This window comes from Micropterus salmoides, unplaced genomic scaffold (genome assembly GCF_014851395.1).
Source record: "Micropterus salmoides isolate LMB-PRFRI ecotype aquatic unplaced genomic scaffold, ASM1485139v1 Ms_hic_scaffold_23, whole genome shotgun sequence".
NCBI classification, from domain to species: Eukaryota; Metazoa; Chordata; class Actinopteri; order Centrarchiformes; family Centrarchidae; genus Micropterus; species Micropterus salmoides.
This window is the reverse complement of record NW_024041484.1, coordinates 4,579,450-4,600,202: the sequence shown is the minus strand read 5'-3', so window position 1 is coordinate 4,600,202 and position 20,753 is coordinate 4,579,450. Positions and strand designations below refer to the sequence as shown.

Genomic DNA, 20,753 nt, shown 5'->3' with positions numbered 1-20,753 from the left:
TTACTCAAATCCTAGTTTAAATTCTAGCCAGGATTTCATGTATTTCCATATATCGTATGTTAGCCTTAACAATGCACAAAATATGATGAAACACTAAGAGAAGAATTTGCTCTAAGCGCTTATTCAAAACACCTAATTTGTACTGTATGTATTTAGCAGACTGTCCTATCCAGAGTGAACTACAATGACTGCAGCAGTAGAAAACAGCATGAATAAACATAAGGACTTGTCAGCCCCTTCATTCACACTTAAAAGGTCAAAGTGAATTAATCTGTTGTTGTCTACGTCTACATTTCAGTAGGTTGAAAGAGCAAAAAGAGAGAAAAGGAATGAAATTTCCAGTTGAGATTTCCAGTTCTTCAATGTGTGTGTGTGTGTGTGTGTGTGTGTGTGTGTTGACGCCACTGTTGGTGGAGAAAATCTTCCTGAGTGACTGACATCAGTACCTGACGTTTACACAGTGTGTACGTGCTGTATGTAGCGGCTGCCTAGGGATTTAAACCTATTAATACAACGTGTGTGAGTGGGTGTGTGTGGCTTTCATCACCTCTCCTTCTCTAAGAAGTGTGCAGGTGACAAAGACAACAAAAGGAAGTACATGTATTCATGCGATGTCAGCCCAATTCTTTCTGTATGTGAGTGGAAGGAGGTACGTCTAACCCCAAGCATGTCTGAAGCAGTTTATTCAAGTTCAGTTTAAAACTTACATTCATATGGCACTATTTTCTTTAGCCAAATAAGAGAAGGGAAATGTTTTTGCCAATGATGGTTATGATAAATGTTTTACTGCACCTACGCAAGTGGATGGGAGTTGATTTGGGTGGATGGTGGCCTTACAAGAAAGCTTCTTAAAAAGTATGTTAATATAAGAAAGTACTTACTTAAAAGTACCCCATTACAATTTTACCTTAACTTACAGTATGTGCTTTTTCAAAATAGTAGTCTTTAATGGGAACTTCTTCTAGGAGACAGGCTTGTCAAATTATATAAAATTCTGTTCTTTGCTTAAGTAAATTTGGTTCCTTATACTCCTTTATACTTATTAAACACGATATAACAAGGGTGGGAAAAAACACAAGCTTGCCTACATATAGGCACATGATTTACTTTGCCAATTCATTCCACGACCACAAGTTTGCCATAATATCAATTTAGTTAAAGATTTGTTTAAAGTTAGATTTAAATGAATTGGTGGTTAAGTACTGTTTGATTTATGTTTGGATCACTTTGTTTCATGTCAAAGTACCACACAGTCAGCATCACTCCAACATATGCCTCTTTCCTATCCTATACTAGAAACCGATATTGATATTGGACATTCAGCAAAACCCCAATTTACATTCAGTGACATTTGGCAACCACTGTATGGTTAAGGTCTGCAGGTTAGGAATCTAAAGTACTTGGTTAAGGCTGCTTATCTGTATGTACATGGACACTGAAACATGATGTGTCGATTCATATACTGTAGATAAATAGAGACTTTACTGATGTGGTGAAGGGTGTTCAACCAACAGTTCTTCATGCTCGGAAAGCTGAACAGCATCATGTGAGGGTAAAATGCTCAGCTAAAGTTAGCAATGCTGACTCCGTACACCTGCCAAAACCTCTAACCTGGTGGGATAGGTTGCCAAAACTCATAAACAATCAGCTGTGGAGTCTATTTGACTTTTGTTTCGAAGCCCTGCTTCACTGGTTACTAGGCAGCAGGATGAAATGAGAGGTAGAGAGAATAGGCATAGATTCAGAAAGAGAGAGAGAGAGAGATGCTCCTGTCATTAAGTGATCAGTGTCACTCCCTGGTGTGTTGTCAGTAACATGGGTTAGTGGTGATGTGCAGGAGGGGGGTTCACTTTGAAGAGACACAACAGTACTGAGTGACAGACACAGAGCGACAGACGGAGGGATATCTCTTGCCGGGGGTCTCTGCTTCCAGCTGGAGCTGAGCTCTGTGTCTGTGGCAGAGAGAGACACAAACAGAGAGATAGAGAGGACAGCTCTGACTGTGTTCATCCTTATCTCCGCACTTCTGTCCAGTGATGTTGTGGTAATTTACTATAAAAAAAGGGTTTAATGTGAACATTAGCAACATTAAGCAATTCGTCTCTACAGTAAAGAATTTTTTTTTGTGTGTGTTATTCCCCTTAAATGACCTTATGCTGATGTCATTTATACATATTTGAGACTAACTGACAAGGACGAATATTAGGAATATGAGCTGCATTATGAATATAAGTACCACTTTGTAATCAGGCAGTCTTTATTAAAGGTTTAGAAATTGTAACTAAAGGCTTAAACCTGTGTTCACTGATTTGTTTGGCCACTTGGAGGCAGCAGAGTTGGCGGAGGAATGTAAATGTAAGCACCACATATAGCTTTTTTTCCCCTAATTTAATCTTGTGTAAGGAGAACAAGGCTGCAGATGATCAATAGTGAACGTTAACGTTATAGCTAGCTGCACTTTTCTTACTACTCATAACAAAGCCATAATGCTTATAAAGCCTGATAAGCTAACGTTTGACATCACAAAGACAGCAAATACAGGGCTTGAATCTAACGTTGAGTTATATGTTATCAGGGACAGAGCAGTTATATTCCACCACTAACACAGGGATGCTACTGTTTGCCATTTCAATAATGACCAGTTGTTAAGACTGCCTAAATTAAGATTACATAAAAAATTGCAGCATTCACACCCAAAAAGTGAAGTTGTTGTGGCCGTTCTAGCACTTTGCATTGTGGGACACAGTACGTGAGGGAGACTGGTCCGATATCTTCCAAATCAGTGGCATACTGCAGATTTTTGTTTGCATCCTGCACACTATATACTACATTTAGGCCAAATCAGTCCACACTGCTGGTTCAATTCAATTCAATTTTATTTAAATAGCGCCAAATCACAACAACAGTTATCTCACAGCGCTTTTCATAAAAGAGCAGGTCTAGACCGTACTCTATTATGTTATTTACAGAAGCCCAACAGTTCCCACCAAGAGCAAGCACTAGGCGACAGAGGCAAGGAAAAACTTCCTTTTAAGAGGCAGAAACCTCGAGCAGAACCATGGCTCAGGGTGGGCGGCCATCTGCCTCCACCGGTTGGGGTGAAGCAGAGACAGAGAGAGAGAGAGAGAGAGAGAGGGAGAGAGAGAAGGCAAGAGAGGAACAGAGAGAAAGAGAGTATGGAAGGAGAGAGAGGGGAGGGAGGCAGCCTACACAATATACACACAGAGGAACAGACAGTAAAGGTGATGTTGCTATAGACTAAATGAATAATGGTACAGATATTTATAGTAGTGTTAATGATAATAATCGAATGTTAATGATTATAATAACAAGAATAACAATAGGACTAGTAACAGTAATTGTAGCAGAGGGTGTCGAGCAGGAACACGGGGGCAGCAGGTGACCCGCAGCCACAGATCCAGACTCCACAGCTCCAGAGCCAGAAAACCTGCAGGAAGTGATAGGAGAGAGGAGAGGGACGAGAAAGCACAAGACTACCGGAAAGGGGAAAGTTGTGTTAGTAACATGCAATAATGGGATGAGGTTGCATACAGAGGGAGAGAAAGTAGAGGAGAGAGGAGCTCAGTGCATCATGGGAAATCCCCCGGCAGTCTAGGCCTATAACAGCATAACTAAGGGATGGTTCAGGACTCACCTGAGCCAGCTCTAACTATAAGCTTTATCAAAGAGGAAAGTCTTAAGCCTACTCTTAAATGTGGAGATGGTGTCTGCCTCCTGAACCCAAACTGGAACCTGGTTCCACAGGAGAGGAGCTTGATAGCTGAACGCTCTGGCTCCTAGTCTACTTTTGGAGACTCTAGGAACCACAAGTAACCCTGCATTCTGGGAGCGCAGTGCTCTGGTGGGGTAGTAAGGTACTATGAGCTCTTTAAGATAAGATGGTGCCTGACCATTAAGAGCTTTGTAGGTAAGAAGAATGATTTTAAATTCTATTCTGGATTTTACTGGAAGCCAATGCAGAGAAGCTAAGACAGGAGAAATGTGATCTCTTTTCCTGGTTCCTGTCAGAACACGTGCTGCAGCATTCTGGATCAGCTGAAGAGTCTTAATGGACTTTTTCGAGCAGCCTGATAATAAGGAATTGCAGTAATCCAGCCTAGAAGTAACAAATGCATGGACTAGTTTTTCTGCATAATTTTTAGACAGGATGTTCCTGATTTTCACAATATTACATAGGTGAAAAAAGGCGGTCCTTGAAATTTGCTTAATGTGAGACTTAAACGACATGTCCTGATCAAAGATAACTCCAAGATTCCTCACAGTGGTGCTGGAGGCCAAGGCGATGCCATCAAGGGAAACTATATCTTTAGATAATGTGTCACGGAGGTGCTTAGGCCCCAGAACAATAACTTCAGTTTTATCTGAGTTTAACATTAGAAAATTACAGGTCATCCAGGTTTTAACATCCTGAAGGCACATTTGAAGTTTAGCTAACTGGTATAGTAAGCACTTTCAAATACAGCAGTATTAATTTAGAGTTTTGCTTTTGGCCACCCAACGAATTCAAAATTCACTCTCCTTTTAGGTCTGTTTGCTCTCCTTAGAAAAATGCATGTCCCATTAGGTACTAAATACTCCACTATGTACACCTGCTAGTTGCAAACTCTGTCTGTCTGCTGTTTGGTGCAAAGCCAGTAGTTTATTTAGAGCATTTTATGCAGTTGTCTATTGCTTGAAACAATGTTGATGAGAGTGATGAGGCTGAACCAAAACAGTACATATGCCAGAGATGGTGTTTGAGGCATGGTGATCTCTGATGGCACAGCTGGATTCGTCACCACAAGCAACACCATTTACAAGACAGTCTTTTAATCAGTTGTTAATATAATAATATTAATTAATGCAGCGTTAATGAAAGGTTAATAAATAATTTACTAATGCTTTGCAGATCAGTTATAAATCATTATTAAGAACAACTTTTGGTTGCTAGTGTGGACAATCCCTTTGACAGGCTCCTTTCTATGTGGCAATAATGCAGTTATAAACATTAGTAAACCCTTTCTAAATATTCAAGTTTGTCACTTTCAAATAAGTCTGCAGTTATATTTGTTATACACACATTCATTCACGCACTCATGTGGACGTGCAGTTTAACACGTCTGCAGACTTCATGTGTGTACACAGTTGAAAAGCCCTAAACACAGATTGAAATTATAACCGGGCAATCATGTAGAAACAGAAGCCAAACCACATACGAGCATAAACCCCCAAATCCCACAGGTTTAATTATGTCAGTGTGCAGACACAAGTGTGAGAGTGTGTGTTTGAGAGCACCTCCGGGGTCCCCTTTGCTGGATGATGTCACAGCAGCTTCCGGAGGACTGAAGCAGCATGGCGGTGGATGGTGGTCTCAGGCCAGGATCGGAGCGACAGCCTCCACTCAGTGTCAAACAGATGGTGGCAGTCCCAAGGAGGTGGGGGCAGCGAGCGCTCTGATTGGCCCAGCCAGCAGGGCGGTTTCTGATACAGAGCCTGAGCAGAGTGGTGGGCTGTCTGGGTGTGTGTGTGAGCGGGATTTTTCAGTGGGAGGTTTGCCATCCAACGTGTTGCTGTGCCAAGAGATGAAGGGATGTACGGAAAAATGTGTGACCCTGCGGGCCGTTCTGATTTTAGCTTTCTGAGTGAGTGCAGGAGCGACCAGGATTTACCACAGAATATACTTCAAATACTGGTAGGATGCAATTTAAGATTAATTTTGGCAAACCACTTTCCAGCCTGGCAGTTAATTAATATCCCTTATATTTAACAGACTTCCCCTAACAATTCAAAATTTCTATTCCTACTCCATTGTAGTGGGGTGGCGTGGAGACAGATGTTTTAAAACCTGGGAACATAAATCAAAGCTGTCTGTATAGATACCATTGGGGTTAAGTGAAAAAATTAGTTGTCTGTGTTTTGGGTGAATAGATACTTTAAAGATAAATTCTGGCAAAGCTGCTACCCCAATTAAGCCAGTGAACGCACGTCGAGCAGATCAAAAAGCTATGCATCCATCTCCACAAGATGCATGTGAACTTGACTCCCTCCAAGTGTAACTATGTCAGTAAGAGGCCTCTGGAAGACTCTACAGGGTCAGGGTCGGCCGTGAGTGAGAGCCCCTGTATGAGAGCAAACCCATCTGTATGAGGCATCCATGTGTTTGTGGATTGGTTGGTTGTTAGCTAGCTACCTAAGCTGCTAAAGTGTACAAATTATTCTTCTCAGATTTATAGCCATAAATGTTTCAGGTGCATTTCCATCAGTGTTGGGTTACTTAGACATTTTGACAAGTTCTTTTTAACTTATTAATCCTTAAAAAAGTAATAATATTACTTATCTTACTTATTACTGGGTATTAGAAGTAACTATTTACATTTCCTGTTATGTGACTATAGTACTTTCATCATCATGGTTACGCAGTAGCGCAGCATTACTTGGATTAGTTACTGTAATGTTATTACTGTTTTGGAAATAGTAATTCCTTACACTACTAGTTACTGGGAAAAATAATAATTTTACAGTAACGTGTTACTGAGCTATTCGTTGCTGCTCAGCACTGATTACCACTAAACTTTGCAAATGTTGAAACTTGTGGTTGTGGTTTTCTATAGTCAATATCGGTTAGTAGTGCTAGAAGCCATCTTTATTTTTGAATACATTGTATAATCGGCTGAAAGATCTAGAAAATAAAGCATACATGAACAGACCAGAGGCTGCAGGTTAGTCACATTGGAGTTTGATTGCCTGTTCTTCCACTCTAACCTGCAGACCACCAAGTTTTTCCTTTCCATTAGCCTTGTAATGTGTCGTCGATGCTGGTGTATCAGTTACTGTTTACAGTACAGCCTGAGGCTGCATAGCCCCAGTGTCAGCGTCCTGGCCCACAGGCTCTGGCGGCTCCAGGCCAAGTGGCAGATGTAATCCGCCGGGGGATTGAGTGATCGAAACTGTTTGATCTGGCATTTGCCTCATGTCTCTTGCCTCTGCCACAGACAGGCAGAGTTCCAGGGAGTGGCTGAGGCATCTTGTAAAAAATGATGTGATTATGAGGAAGGCCTCCCTGCATCAGGACCATGACAGCGATCACTTCTGTGTTTGGGGTGATAGGGCTGCTGACTGAATCTGTTTAGTCCTAATAAATCGCTCTGTTTGTACAGTACATCTAAAAAGATACACGGAAAGGCTTAGTTCAAAACACGGAGCTAATGAAAGAAGCATATAAAGACCATCACTGTCATTTCATGTTGTGTCTTCTTTATTCTTTTACATCTACTTTACATCTCCAAGCTATTGTGAAATGCATATTGTGCTATCATTCTGCCCAGACAGCATGGATGTGGTAATAATGTGTGGAAGGAAACATGTTTATGGTTCATTCTTTTCTGGAGGAGACCGTAAGCTCTTCCTGTGACTGATAGGAATCTGAGCTGAATGTGATACAGCACCGATATGAAAACATTCAACTCAGACACAATGAAATAATGCAAAAAGAGAAACCGACAAAACAAAATGAAGGTTTTATGTTTATAGTGTTTACTGTGAAGCATCTAGCCAGTTGTTGTTTATAGTGAATAAGAATGAACAACAGCAAATGTTTTCCTCATAAGCGGAGAAAAAAAAGGACCTTTATATTTCAGTCACACAAAGTATTACTAAAGTATAATGCCTTGCTTGTTGCCAATGGAGACCAAAAAGTTCATTAGTTATCAACCACTTAGCTTGGTTCCAGAACTCTAAATATTCCCCCACAGCTCTGATTTTTTAAAACTGATCAATAGGTCTGGTGTTGTGCTCAGTGGTTTGTGGTGGAATTCAGAATGTGGACTTCATCTTCCTGCGTGCCAGACAAAAAAATGTCAACAAGCATGGGCAAGATCGACACAGATACACCTACAGTACAAGCTTTACAGTTTGTTGTAAGTTGACCTCCAAAAATTAACTTTTATACTAATTTAAACTTAGGGTTTCATGGATATTATGCTTGTGGTAATAAGGGAAATCAGCTTCTGTAATGATTAGCGTTGTGTTTTTGAGCTCACGAGACGAGGCACGATACTGGGTTCACGAGATCAAGACGATATGAGATTTTAACACTATGTTTAAGATATATTCAATGCTGAATCATATGAAAATTTTGAGCATGAAACAGTTAATTTCCTGCATTCTGGTTCTGCACCAATTTATGGTGGAATTTTTTTTGTTTATGTAAAGGGAAACACAAAATTCAGGTGGCAGGCGACAATTGAAATTATAATGGAATACAGTATAAGTCAGTGCAGCTTTCTGTGTTGCTTTCAGAAATGTTTCTCCTGTAGATCCTTTTCTCATCCCTGCTGAGTCAATTCACATGGTTTAGACTTCCCTTCTCTTTTGTGTCTTTGTTTGGGGAAGTAATCTGTGATTATGGCACCTTTTCATCTTAATGTTAAATATTTATATAAATTAATTTCAATTCAGTAAGAGTCAGTAAGAGACTCCTGGACTTTAATAGCTCTTCTGTTTCAGCAGGTTTTCTGGTTATGTTTAAAACTTTCTGCACTTTTAGAATCTCTCCCACATACGTGTTCTCTGACATGCCAAGAAAAAAGTCGTAATATTGCAAGACTAAGGTCATTATTTAATGATTCACAATATTTTTCTAGTCTACCTGGCCTAGACTCTCCTGTGCATTACGTTATTGCTCTTCTGGGAATATCCCCTTCAGACTGTTTGGAAACTGACACTAACCGACAACACAAATCCGCACGTTAACTTCAGCACCTTCAGCACCTCATACAGTGCAGCTCACAGTCCCAAACAGAGCAAGGCTGCTTCAGCTTTTAAAACTCTACAGGTTAGTTACCACTCGATCACAACTGGCTGGACTCAAGTGAGAGCGATTACTATCACAGCGTACGTCAGTTTCACGTCAGCTGGTCAGAGTTTATTCGCTCCGCGGGTCGACATTATCAGTTTTATATTTGTTTCCCACATACAGTCTATTTCAGTCTTTCCACTGTGTGAGAAAATTGATGTGTGGTGTGACAGAATGGGGAAAAAATCAAATAAGTTCAGTTTTAACCTGAGAAATCTCGTCATGTTCTCGTCATGTTTTAACTTTACTAGTAATGTTCATCATTCATTCATTCATCAATCATTTATGATGAAAATCTGTGTCTACATGGCTCTTAATGGCACAGATGAGGGTCACAGATTTGACCTCTGCCACCATGGCTATTATTAGCAGTGCCATCAAGCAAGAACCTCTAAAGCTTAAAGCCTTAAAAGTAATAAAAAAGATGGAAAATGGGACCAGTCCTCGGGCTAAATTAGATCTGCATTGTTCTGGTATAGACTGTCTCTGTTATATCCATTCATAGATGTACAGTACTTATTTAGCATGCAGAGTGTGTATGCTGGAAATCAGGATGTCGAGAAGCATGTTGCAATCACATGGTAGCGTAGCGCATTTGCATTTTTAATGTCTATCATATTGGTGTTTGGCTCGTTTAATGTGACATGATTCAGCTGTTACAGGCCAGTGGGGAGATGATGTATCCTCGCGCAGCATACGTAAACCCGACGAATTTACAGCCCAGCACGAGACGGGAGTTGTCATTAGTTGGCACAGCAGCCGAGCACAAGAAGGAAAAAGCTCAGGTAGTCCCGCTGCTCATTTCAGCCAATGTCATGGTGAGAGAAGATTGACAGGAAGTCGGAGGAGAATTATTTTAAAGGAGTTTAAAGGAAAACTCCAGCCTAAAACACATCTAATACTTTAGTCAAAGCTGTCAACAGTGTGCCTTGCAAATCTGGGATTATTTTGTTGTTTATTTAGTTTATTGGTTTTTCTATTTCTGGTCAATAACTACACAAATGGTAAAATTGTATTCTTGTGCGCATATTTAATTTGGAATGGATGGTAAAGACTCCCATGTTCACAGCTTGTGAACATTCATGCCATAGGACAACTCATCATGGTTTTACTACAGAGTTGGTTGTGTCAAAAACAATGCATTGACAATATAGCTCTGTATCCATTAAATTTGGATTTGATCACCCTGAATGGCAGACATTGGCTCTGAGGCATTCAAATTTGTTTGACTTTTGAGGCACCATCGTATACACTTCTACTTACATATCACAGCCTACAGAAAAAAATCCATAATTGCAGTTGTCAGTATGATTTGGATGTTGATGCAAACACTGTACAATGAGAAAACTGACAATATGGACACAGCATTAGCTCCTCAGCATATAAAAATTAAGTTTTCAACTATGGCAATTTTACATTGATATAGACTGATGATTTATGTGTTGTGCTCTCTAGCAATTCAATTCCAACCAGTTTTATTTATATAGCACCAAACCATCTCAGAGCACTTCTCAGGGCACTTTATATATAAAGCAGGTCTAGACTGTACCCTTTATAACTCTATTACTGCTGTAGCACAGTCCAAATGATACTGTGTTATTAAACTCTTGCTAGCTTATGATTATAAATCAGTAAACTTACAATAAATATTTCTTCTGAAACACAGTTAGAAACAGTTAGACAGAAAATAAACTTAAGTGGAAATAATTTCATAGAGCATGTTGTCAAGTTTGCTTAATGTTTTTTTTTTCCAAAGTTCAAGTTTGTTGTTGGAGCAGTCAGTGTGGTTTTGGTGATTTGCAGTTGCTGTCTATTAAAAGTGAGCAAAATTTAGTTGAAAAGTGAAATTTGTCAATGGCATTTTGATTACTTTTGACATGTAACAGGTTCTTAAGCATCTCATGGTCATATTTCTTAGCAAAAGCGGTGAAAAAGTCTTTACTGCACAGGTTTGAAAGTGAGATCAACTGCAGAAACTTGTCTTGTTTACTTCCGCCTACTGCCTAGACCCTAACCCTCCACTGAATTAAAAAATCAAAATCCTAGCCTGGTTCTTGAATGTAGAAAGTTAATGGTGCTTAGTAACTATTAGATGCTGCTGTTTTACAAAATGCTGTGGCTTTAACTGTGCTGGTGAATGAGCAGGACATCACCCCCACCCTCCACCCACCCCCAAAAAAACACTTATATGATGATAGAGACATTTGTATAATGTATGAAGAGAGTGCGTGCTAACAGCAGTAGAGTGAATGCACACACACAGTTCAGGAGCAGGGCGACCCAAATAGTGGCAATGATATTTTGAGAGTGTGTGAGTCATGCATCCAAAAACAAGGCAGGGTGTGAAACGACTTCTTCAGAGCTCAGTAGGCAGTGCACACCAGTGGATGGATTGTGGGAGGAAGGTGGAGAAGGAGCATAGTAGGCTGCATGTGAGGAAATCTGCTCCGTCTAGCTCTCGGAGAAAGCCGTGGATGTTTGCAAATTCACCCTGAGCTTCTTCCAGGGCAGCAGAAAGGCTGGATGTGAGCTCTGCATATGACAGGTGGTTGGATAAACACTTTGCAAAAGAACACCAACACAAAGCAAGATCTGTTTAGCAAAAAAACTAAATACAATCTGCATGTGACTCATCATCTTTAATAATGTTACCATACAGATTCAGCTGCCGTGTATCAACATGCTATCATTTTGCCAACCAAAGTTACTTATGAAGCAGATTGTTTTGGAACAGGCATAGCTGGTCGTGCTTTGTATTGATGCATTACGGACTTAATACTGTATTATTAGTGCTGCTGTCATAGCTCTAAAATTGTAAATGTTTTTTCTTTGTGCTACTGACTTGCCCCTCTCATGATCACACCTCGCTCGCCCTGGTGAACAATAACGTTTTAACAAATCAAAGATATGAGTTCACCTTTTCTCTTCCCTATTATCTCACCTAAAGCTGGTAAGTATATTGCATCCTTATAAAAGTTGCATTCCTTCATGTTGGCAGTAGATATGAATGAACCAAGAACCAAATGTATAGGTGTCCCTATCTCTATTTGGAGCCAAGTTAACATTATAACAACCTGTGTTGTGTATCATCGACAGCGTTGGAGATGACAGAATGTTGCTAGAAATGGTGAGAACTATCTGTATCCTGCAGAAAAGCATCCGCTCATTTGTTAAATATGGTTATTAGGCTCCACAGTTTTGTTACAAATGTCCTCCCAAACATGGCAGGGCCACAGCATTTTGACTGTTGGTAGATTGTTATAGCAAAACTGAAATGTTTAGCCCCATGGTGGAAGGAGGAGACAGACTCAGGAGTTCTTCCCCTGGTGCTTTCTTCTATTTCTTCACCAGACACGTGGAAAGTGCAGTAGTGCAAGGGTGAATTATTGCAAAAATATATCAAAAATTAAACAAACAAACAACAAGAAAACTAAGTACAAACTATTCAAATTATCATCGCAAACTGATATTAAACAACACAAAAAACATATATCAGGCCCTGATTATTGGGCACATGCACCCTTCCAGGCCAAAGCTGTCCTGCCCAGAGGAGCCTCTGCCTTCTTCCTTTATACCGGAAGCCCCTCCTACAGGACAAACCAAAGTTAATTGGAAATCAATCAAACAACATCTCCACATTCCCAAACATTTCTGACTACATCAATACACAATATATCAACTATAAAACCAAAAATTAAATGTTACATGCTGAACAAGCTTCTCAAAACAGAAAACTTTAGAGACTCTAATACACCCCTTTGTACTTGCTCACACTATAAATTACTCCAGACTCTATCACTTCCTTTTTGCCACTTTTACCCAGATGAGAACAGGTGAATGAAACATGCAAACATTTGGATGACCTTGGGTAAATCCAATAACCTAAAATAAATGTCTTGAAATTAACTGTGTATGTTTTGTATTTATCTAATCATGATTTCTACTCTTTCGACTAGTACTTAAATGAACGGAAATGAAATGACAAGCCATGTGTCCGTTGGTGCTAACAGTCCAATGCTAACGCTCCCTTTAATAGCTAACAGGCCTATGCTCATGCTAAGGTTAGCTTAGCCTGCTAATACCAATGCTACCACTGGCTTAAAGGCATGGGGTAGCCCCATGACAAAAACCTGCTGATTGATCAAACATAAGAAGTTGAATGCAAAATTCATATTTGACCTAGTTTTTCCTTCCTAAGGAGTTGGCTTGGTCAGTCGCATTATTATTCATTTAGGTGACGCTTTAATCCAAAGCAATTTACAATTGCTAATTATGTCAGTGGGGGATTGAACCCAGATCTTTCACACCAATAGCAGGCATCTTATCCACAGCACCACCACCAGTCTGTGGATGTTATCTATTAAGAAGACTGTTCACATTCGCTGCCAAAGACCACCCTTGAACCCCACCATTGAGGCACAGGAGTTCGCATCCCCCCCCATATAGAACCAATCACAATGTTTGTTAAAACCCCTGCTATACATTTTAATGGCAGCAACATGTTAAATGTTTACTTTTTTCATGATGTTATTTCAAAGTGTTTACATCCCATTCATTTAAAATGCATGTTTCGTGCTTTCATACCTCAGTACCAACACACTAATATTAGGTTGGAGATCTAATTAAGCTGTTGGGCCACAGAAAATGACTTGCTTGACTTTAGCCAAGACTAGATTTTTCTGTTTGGTAGATTTGGTTTATCAAAGATGTTAGCAAAGCAACACAGTACATAAAATAAGTCAGCACAAATGCAGACCACCATGTTTAACTATATATGTTACATATATGTATTAGGGCTGACCCCGAATAGCCAAAGATTCAATGCTTCGATGGGCGGAGCCTGATTCGACTGTCAATCTCACAGTCGAAGCTTCGCAACGACACAAGGATCATGCCATTTTGGCGGTATGGGGGTGCTCAGCGTCTGGTTTTACATAGAACTACCAGTTTTCTCCCAGTAAGTTAATATACAGCCTATTACAATATACATTTCAACATTTAATGCTGTAAATAAACGTGTAAAAAGAATTAAACTTTCAATAAAGGTTTAGCGTGTATGTGTGTTGTGGCAATAGAGGAACACTTGCTGAAGTGACCCCAGCTTTACTGGAGTTGTGCCGAGTTGTCCGCACATCGCGGGACTTTTGGATAATTTATTGCAGTTGATGAACCACACAAAGAATATTAAATCGTTTTTAAACAGCCGGCTACTTGAAATAGACCCGCGACGTGCATGCAGTTGTCGGCAACACGGAATCCACACAAAACTCTGCACAAGACCGGTGAATGGTAGGTATTTTTGTGTCTTTTTAATGCCAACAAAAAAAAAATTTGAGAGAATATTTATATGGCACTGCAATCAAAAATCAAGTTTGTAATTAAAAATAAACAGGCCTTTTTTGTGTCACAAAATGTTTTAATTGCTATTATGTCATATTATTTGATGCAAGTCAAAAGGTTTTCCTTGCGAGTCAGAAAGTTTTGCAGGTTAAACCGTTTTGCAAGCGAGAGAGTTAACATGTGTTAACATGAGTAGCTAACCTTAGCCTAGCTAGTCATGTCTGATGCACAGCCAGTCAAGCTTCATGCCAAGATGGCTTACGTTAGCTAACTATCATACATGTGCAATAGACTCCGTGGCCTTGCCAACAGTAAATATAAATAATCATTATATTATGCCATACTACATTTAAAAGCATTTCTATTGAAATAAGCGACATAACGTCAACATACCTCCATCCTGCCTGTACACGTTACAACGCCGACTCCAGTAGAGCTGAGTGCTGGTCAGAGCCATATGAGCAAGGGGATTGTGGGCATGGCCATGCGGTCAATGCAAACCCATGACCGGTCAGTCAAACCCACCAATAGAATCTCTTATTTTGACCATTTTTGACTCGCAAAACATTTCAACTTGCAAAACGGTTTAACCAGCAAAACATTCTGACTCACAAGGAAAACCTTTTGACTTGCAAAACTATTTAACTAGCAAAACTTATTAACTTGCAAAACTATTTAACTAGCAAAACATATTAACTTGCATAACTTTCTGACTCACAAGGAAAACTTTTTGATTTGCAATCAAATAATATGACATAATAGCAATTAAAACTTTTTGAGACACAAAAAAGTTATTTTTAATTACAAACTTGATTTTTGATTGCAGTGATAAATATTTCCTCCAAACATTTTGTTTGCTTGCATTAAAAAGACACAAAAATACCTTCATACGTCTTCAAAGAGCCTCAGTTAAGAAGGAAATTTACAGTATAAGTTCAGTTTAATGTATAGAGACTGCAGCTCTGCAGCTTCTCAAGATTAAAGCAGAGCCACCGTGTGTACTCTTACCTGTTTTCATGCAACTTAAATTCCATACAGGTCATGTGATCACTGTTGAGTCATCTCTATGACAACTGATCAAACTCTAGCCATGTTAAAGACCTTGACATGTTATTAAAAGTGCCAGAAACCATTAAAAGTGCCAGTGAACATTGAGTTAAGACTATTTTCACAACATGTAGTACCTGAAAATGCAACAGATTAGCTCTTTTATGTGCTGTGCAGAAGATATGACACGTTACTCCAGAATCACTTTGGAAAATCCAGTTACTGACAGCCATTTATGTCTGTGAAGATTCATCCATCCAGGTCTTTGTTATCCAAGGAAGATTAAATCAAGGCAAATTGGACTTGATCCATACAGGTCCATATAGGTCATGTGTACCACAAGACTTGGTCCAGTTGAAATTGGTTCTACCTTCTGCGCTGGTACCTATGTACCTAATACTGTCCGAAAGGGGTAGACCGGTTGTATGGGCTCATATCATCTAGTTCCCAGCCCGGGAGTCACAAAATAAATCTGTCGCAAGAAAATTACTTTTACCTCTAATTTTACTTACTTCAATACTCAAGGAAAAAAAATATTCCTTAGTTGACCTGGTTACGACTAGTACACATATGCAACAGAGTAAATAGTTCACCCAGACGTTACATGCAATGCAACTACATCGAGATGTGGCACAACTTATATGCTGTAAGACACAATAAGACATTTACACAAATTAAAGAAATGCAGAAGCACAAAATAAATTCAGTCCACAAAAATAAACACCTTTTTCCAATTCCCCACTGATTCTGATGTCTTGTGTTTGCTCAGTTGGGATAACCACTTTCTTCCTTGTTTTTCTGCCAACTGCCCAACATACCAGCAGCAGTAAATTAAATGTGACTGCATCTGTATTCCCGTGCTACATTCCCAAAAGGAGCAGGGGGGAAGTGTGTGTTTATTTGTTGCACTTGATAATAGGCTACTCCTCTGTAGTCCATTCATAATGATGCAAGTTAATTAAACTTGTCTGTGTTCACTCTCAAGGTTCAAACTATTTGAAATATAACATGTCTTTTTCTCTAATCCTCTCCTGTAGTTTATTGCCTTTGCATCTTTGTTCTTCATTCTGGTCTCCATCACCACCTTCTGCTTGGAGACTCATGAGGCTTTCAACACCATCATCAACAAGACTGAGGCGATGCGGAACAGCAGCGTGCCAGATTCGGGCCCACAATATGAGATTGAAACTGATCCTGCACTCACATACGTGGAGGGTGTTTGCGTGTTCTGGTTCACCATCGAGTTCCTGGTGCGTGTGACCTTCTGCCCGGTCAAGTTGGAGTTTATTAAGAGTGTTCTCAACATCATCGACTTTGTGGCTATCCTGCCTTTCTATTTGGAGGTAGGGCTGAGTGGCCTTTCTTCAAAGGCTGCCAAGGATGTGTTGGGCTTCCTCAGGGTGGTGCGCTTTGTTCGGATCCTGCGTATCTTCAAGCTAACACGTCATTTCGTGGGACTAAGGGTGCTAGGCCACACATTACGGGCCAGCACCAATGAATTCCTGCTGCTCATCATCTTCCTAGCGTTGGGAGTGTTAATTTTTGCCACCATGATCTACTATGCCGAACGAATTGGCGCTAAGCCCAATGATCCCACAGCTAGCCTCCACACCAAGTTCAAGAACATCCCCATTGGCTTCTGGTGGGCCGTGGTAACCATGACAACACTGGGCTATGGCGACATGTATCCAGAGACCTGGTCAGGCATGGTTGTGGGCGCATTGTGCGCCTTGGCAGGTGTGCTGACGATAGCCATGCCTGTGCCTGTTATCGTCAATAACTTTGGGATGTACTACTCCCTGGCCATGGCCAAGCAGAAGCTGCCCAAGAAGAGGAAGAAACACATCCCTCAGGTGCAGGGAGGGTCCCCCACCTACTGCAAAGCAGATCTCAACACCACCTGCAACAGCACGCAAGGTGACCTGTGCCTCGTAAAAGGGAGCAGGGTACTAGAACGCAACCGCTCAGGTAAGACCATATGACCAGACCAAGGCCATATGGGAAAGAAAGTTATGAGCAACCACACACCTCAGTAGGAAATTTCAAGTGGTGTTATTCATGTAATGACAGCAATGAGAATCCATAAGGGACCTCAATTCAGAAAGAAGGCAGTGTCCATTTGACAGATTCCCCCCTGAGACTAGAAATGGTTTATCCCTGGAGACTCACAAGATCCACAGCAGCTCTCTCACAGAAGACTGAGCTCTTTTGCCTTGCAGCTTTCATCTCTGGTTGCCACAGTGATAAGGAAGGTAATGCAAAACGTACTGAGAGCAGGAGATGTTTGTGTGAAATAGAGTCTTTGTGTCCAAGTATTTCTTCTAGTAGGGATAGTTCATCTGTTGTTCAGACCGTAGGTGGCTGGTTTTCCCTCTAGGCCCATGTCAGTAATTTACTCTTACACATCGGATATTGATGGAAACTCCCGTGTCAACCTCCATATACACATTCCTGAGGGTAGGTGTGCACTCTGTGCTCTTCACAGTCTATTTGTTTATTAGGTCTCAGAATCTTATATTTACCAAGCATATAATAATTCATGCCTCAACTGATTGCACAAACAGAATCAATCTAGTTCAGTAGCTTGTGGGAATTCCTTTGAGGTCAAAAAATACAGTCTGCTTGGTTACGTTTCTTCTTTCCTTAAGATTGCTTCATGGTTTCTGTTTCAATGTGAAAGGTTCCATATAACACACTGTATGTGCATCACATGTGAGGTGCCAGGTTCTAGTATGTATATAGAGTATTTTCTCTGGGATAAAAATTTCTCTAACTAAACATTAAAAGCCAGAGACTATACAACCAACTCATACAGCTAATTATCTAGCTATCCTAGCTACTCGTAAAATCTGCTGTTAAATAAACTGTTATGATTTAATGAATGAAAACAACCCATTAAAATGAAACCGCTGTATTATCCCACTGGAATTAATATTACACTAGTGGTAAACTATAGAATAATCTGAAATTATAATGAATACCCTAACATTAGCCCTAATCAAATCTTAACTACAGTGGTGTAATATCAGAAAATGGTTTTATTTGTGAAACAGTTGAATTGTTAGATCTCAACTAATAAGATACACATGGCAACATGTAAACTTGGAAAGAACACTGGTGTTATTTTCTCTTTCTCTTTTTATCCACCAATTCTAAGACAAAACCAAAAGTAAAAATGAATTAATCCAACAAAACCAGTTTTGCTTGTGTAGCCAAATCCTGCTATAGATCATTCCTCTGTCCTACAGACCTCCACTGTAATCCAAAAACTATTAAAAACACATAAAAGAGCCACGCTAATGTAATTCATGACATATTCCATCATTACAATGGTTATGGCCAGTTGTTAAACTGCCAATGCATTTCTGGAGAACTTGATGTCCGGGCAGACGTTATTGCAAATACTTGGGGACACAGATGCACTTGTACAAGCTAAGAAGAATATGTTACAATCCAGTGTAATGATGGAGTATGTCATCCAAATGCAAAAGTTTGGCTCTTTTGCTTGTAACAGTTTTTGGACAGGGGGAATACCTAAAACAAGCTGTGGCTCCATAGACAAAACTGGTTAGCGTGATAAATTCTATTGCTGGTTTTGATCTTTTCATTTCATAATTTCAAGGTAACACATATCTGAAATGGCACCAGAAACCTGAAGATACACATTTAAATCTAACACAAATTATAAATTAATGGAAGTAACTAACTCTGTCTTGATTGCATGTTTTTGAAGTTTGGATTTAAAGAGTTTTAACATAAACATTAAAACTGTTGAAATATCTGTACTCTCTATTACGCATTCATTCCTATAGGCGGTTCCACAGTGGTACAGTGTTAAAGTAACATTTAGACAAACAAACTTATGTAAAGAGTTTATTTTTTATATTTTCACATTTAATATGATTGTATTTTAAACTGGTAAAGCCATTGAACCATTTGAGCCATTTCCATTGAGTATTTTCATAAATTTTATGCAGACTTTAAATAATAACTCTCTTTTTCCATTCTTTAGCATTATAGTACAGTGTTACTTTACCGTACCCCAAAGTTTACCCCCCAAATATATATATTTTTGAAATATATACTTATATTTATAATATATACAATATTACAACACAATGCAATACATTTTTTTACCCACTGTCAAGATAATGTGTAACATAGATGGTTAAAATATTTTATAACTGTCATATTATCTAATTATTCAGTATCGCTGTTGAAAATCATGGAATTATTGATGCCACTATTGAAGCTTTAATGGTATGCTAAGTTCATTGCTTAAGGCTTTTTATTACTGAATCTACTGATATGAGCTTTGGATTTAAAGCTTGAAACCTTTTATGTCAGAATATTGTTATAATATCATATTCTTTTCTCACAGTTCTCTCAGCAGATTGCAGCGGAGGCAGTGACCTGACCATGTCTCCAGATGAGAGGGTCCCCATGCGAAGGTCCAGCACCCGGGAACAGGACCGCCGGAGTGGGGGGACGTGCTTTCTGCTCGCTGCTAGTGACTACAGCTGCCCTGCAGATGGGGGGCTACGAAAAACAGGTAACTATATGTGGAAATTCTTCTAAGCATGGATAAATTTATTATGTTAATCTTTTCATAAACATAGTCCTTTAAAACCATTCAATATGTTCTTGTCTTAAAGAATCATTCTAAAATCTATGCTTGCTATTGTGCATTATGACTGATTCATTTTTGATTCATTAGTCATCACTTATAAATCTGGGTCAGGTTTCATCTCAAAGGGATTTCCTGTGGCCATGCGTTCTTTTTTTTTTTTTACTGTGTGAAATATTCTGTGAGTAAACTAAATAAACACTCAGTTGATATTGGGATATGTTTTAAGATAAAAATACAGATGTCAGGGTACAACATGTTTAAAAAAAAAGGTCTTACAGACATCAGTCAAATTCCTCATCGGCCAATCCATGTCCTTAGTGACTGCAACATCAACGTCCCTGGAGGGGGGAAGGCTGTTTGTTCAGGCCTAGTCAGCTCAGGTAATGTAACCTGTGGATCTGTTGTTGTCATTCTCAGCAGCGACACAGCACAACTTTTTTGGCAATTCTGAGCGGCACCAGTGTCCATGCAGCTGATTCAGAACTGTTGCTTTCTTCTCAATTTATTCATGTTTTCTTGTTGCCTGGAAACACTTGAATAAATTTCAGACCCCGTCTCTCCCTTTTTCGGCTGTTGCCAGGTTCATTGCCCATCTACAGTTCCCAAATAAATCACACAGTGTATTATTTGCTCTTAAGGTGATGATTTCAGATATCTCACAATCACAGGAAATGGTCAAAGAAATATATTTCAACCCACAAACATTTTGACTTATTCCTTAGTAGTCTTGCACAGTGCACTTGCTTCTACTTCATTTGCTGCCAAAGGTGATTGTGCTAATCACCAGCTAATCCAGTGGATTAATTTACATTCAGATCTAGTAAATATAACCTACTGACCATACATACAGTAGGTCTTCTTTTAACCCTAATAGTTTCATAA

At 39.6% G+C, this 20,753-nt stretch overlaps 1 protein-coding gene across 5 annotated transcripts in view; it reads left to right on the top strand.

Moving 5' to 3' along the window:
* The window catches only part of kcnc2 (potassium voltage-gated channel, Shaw-related subfamily, member 2), a 186,324-nt gene that overhangs the window by 159,240 nt on the left and 6,331 nt on the right, over nucleotides 1-20,753 (top strand). For all 5 annotated transcript variants that reach the window (XM_038738803.1, XM_038738804.1, XM_038738806.1 and 2 more), the window contains exons 2-3: nucleotides 16,279-17,209; nucleotides 19,623-19,793. In XM_038738803.1, the coding sequence (XP_038594731.1) occupies nucleotides 16,279-17,209; nucleotides 19,623-19,793 (1,102 nt within the window). The remainder of the gene's footprint in view (nucleotides 1-16,278; nucleotides 17,210-19,622; nucleotides 19,794-20,753) is intronic.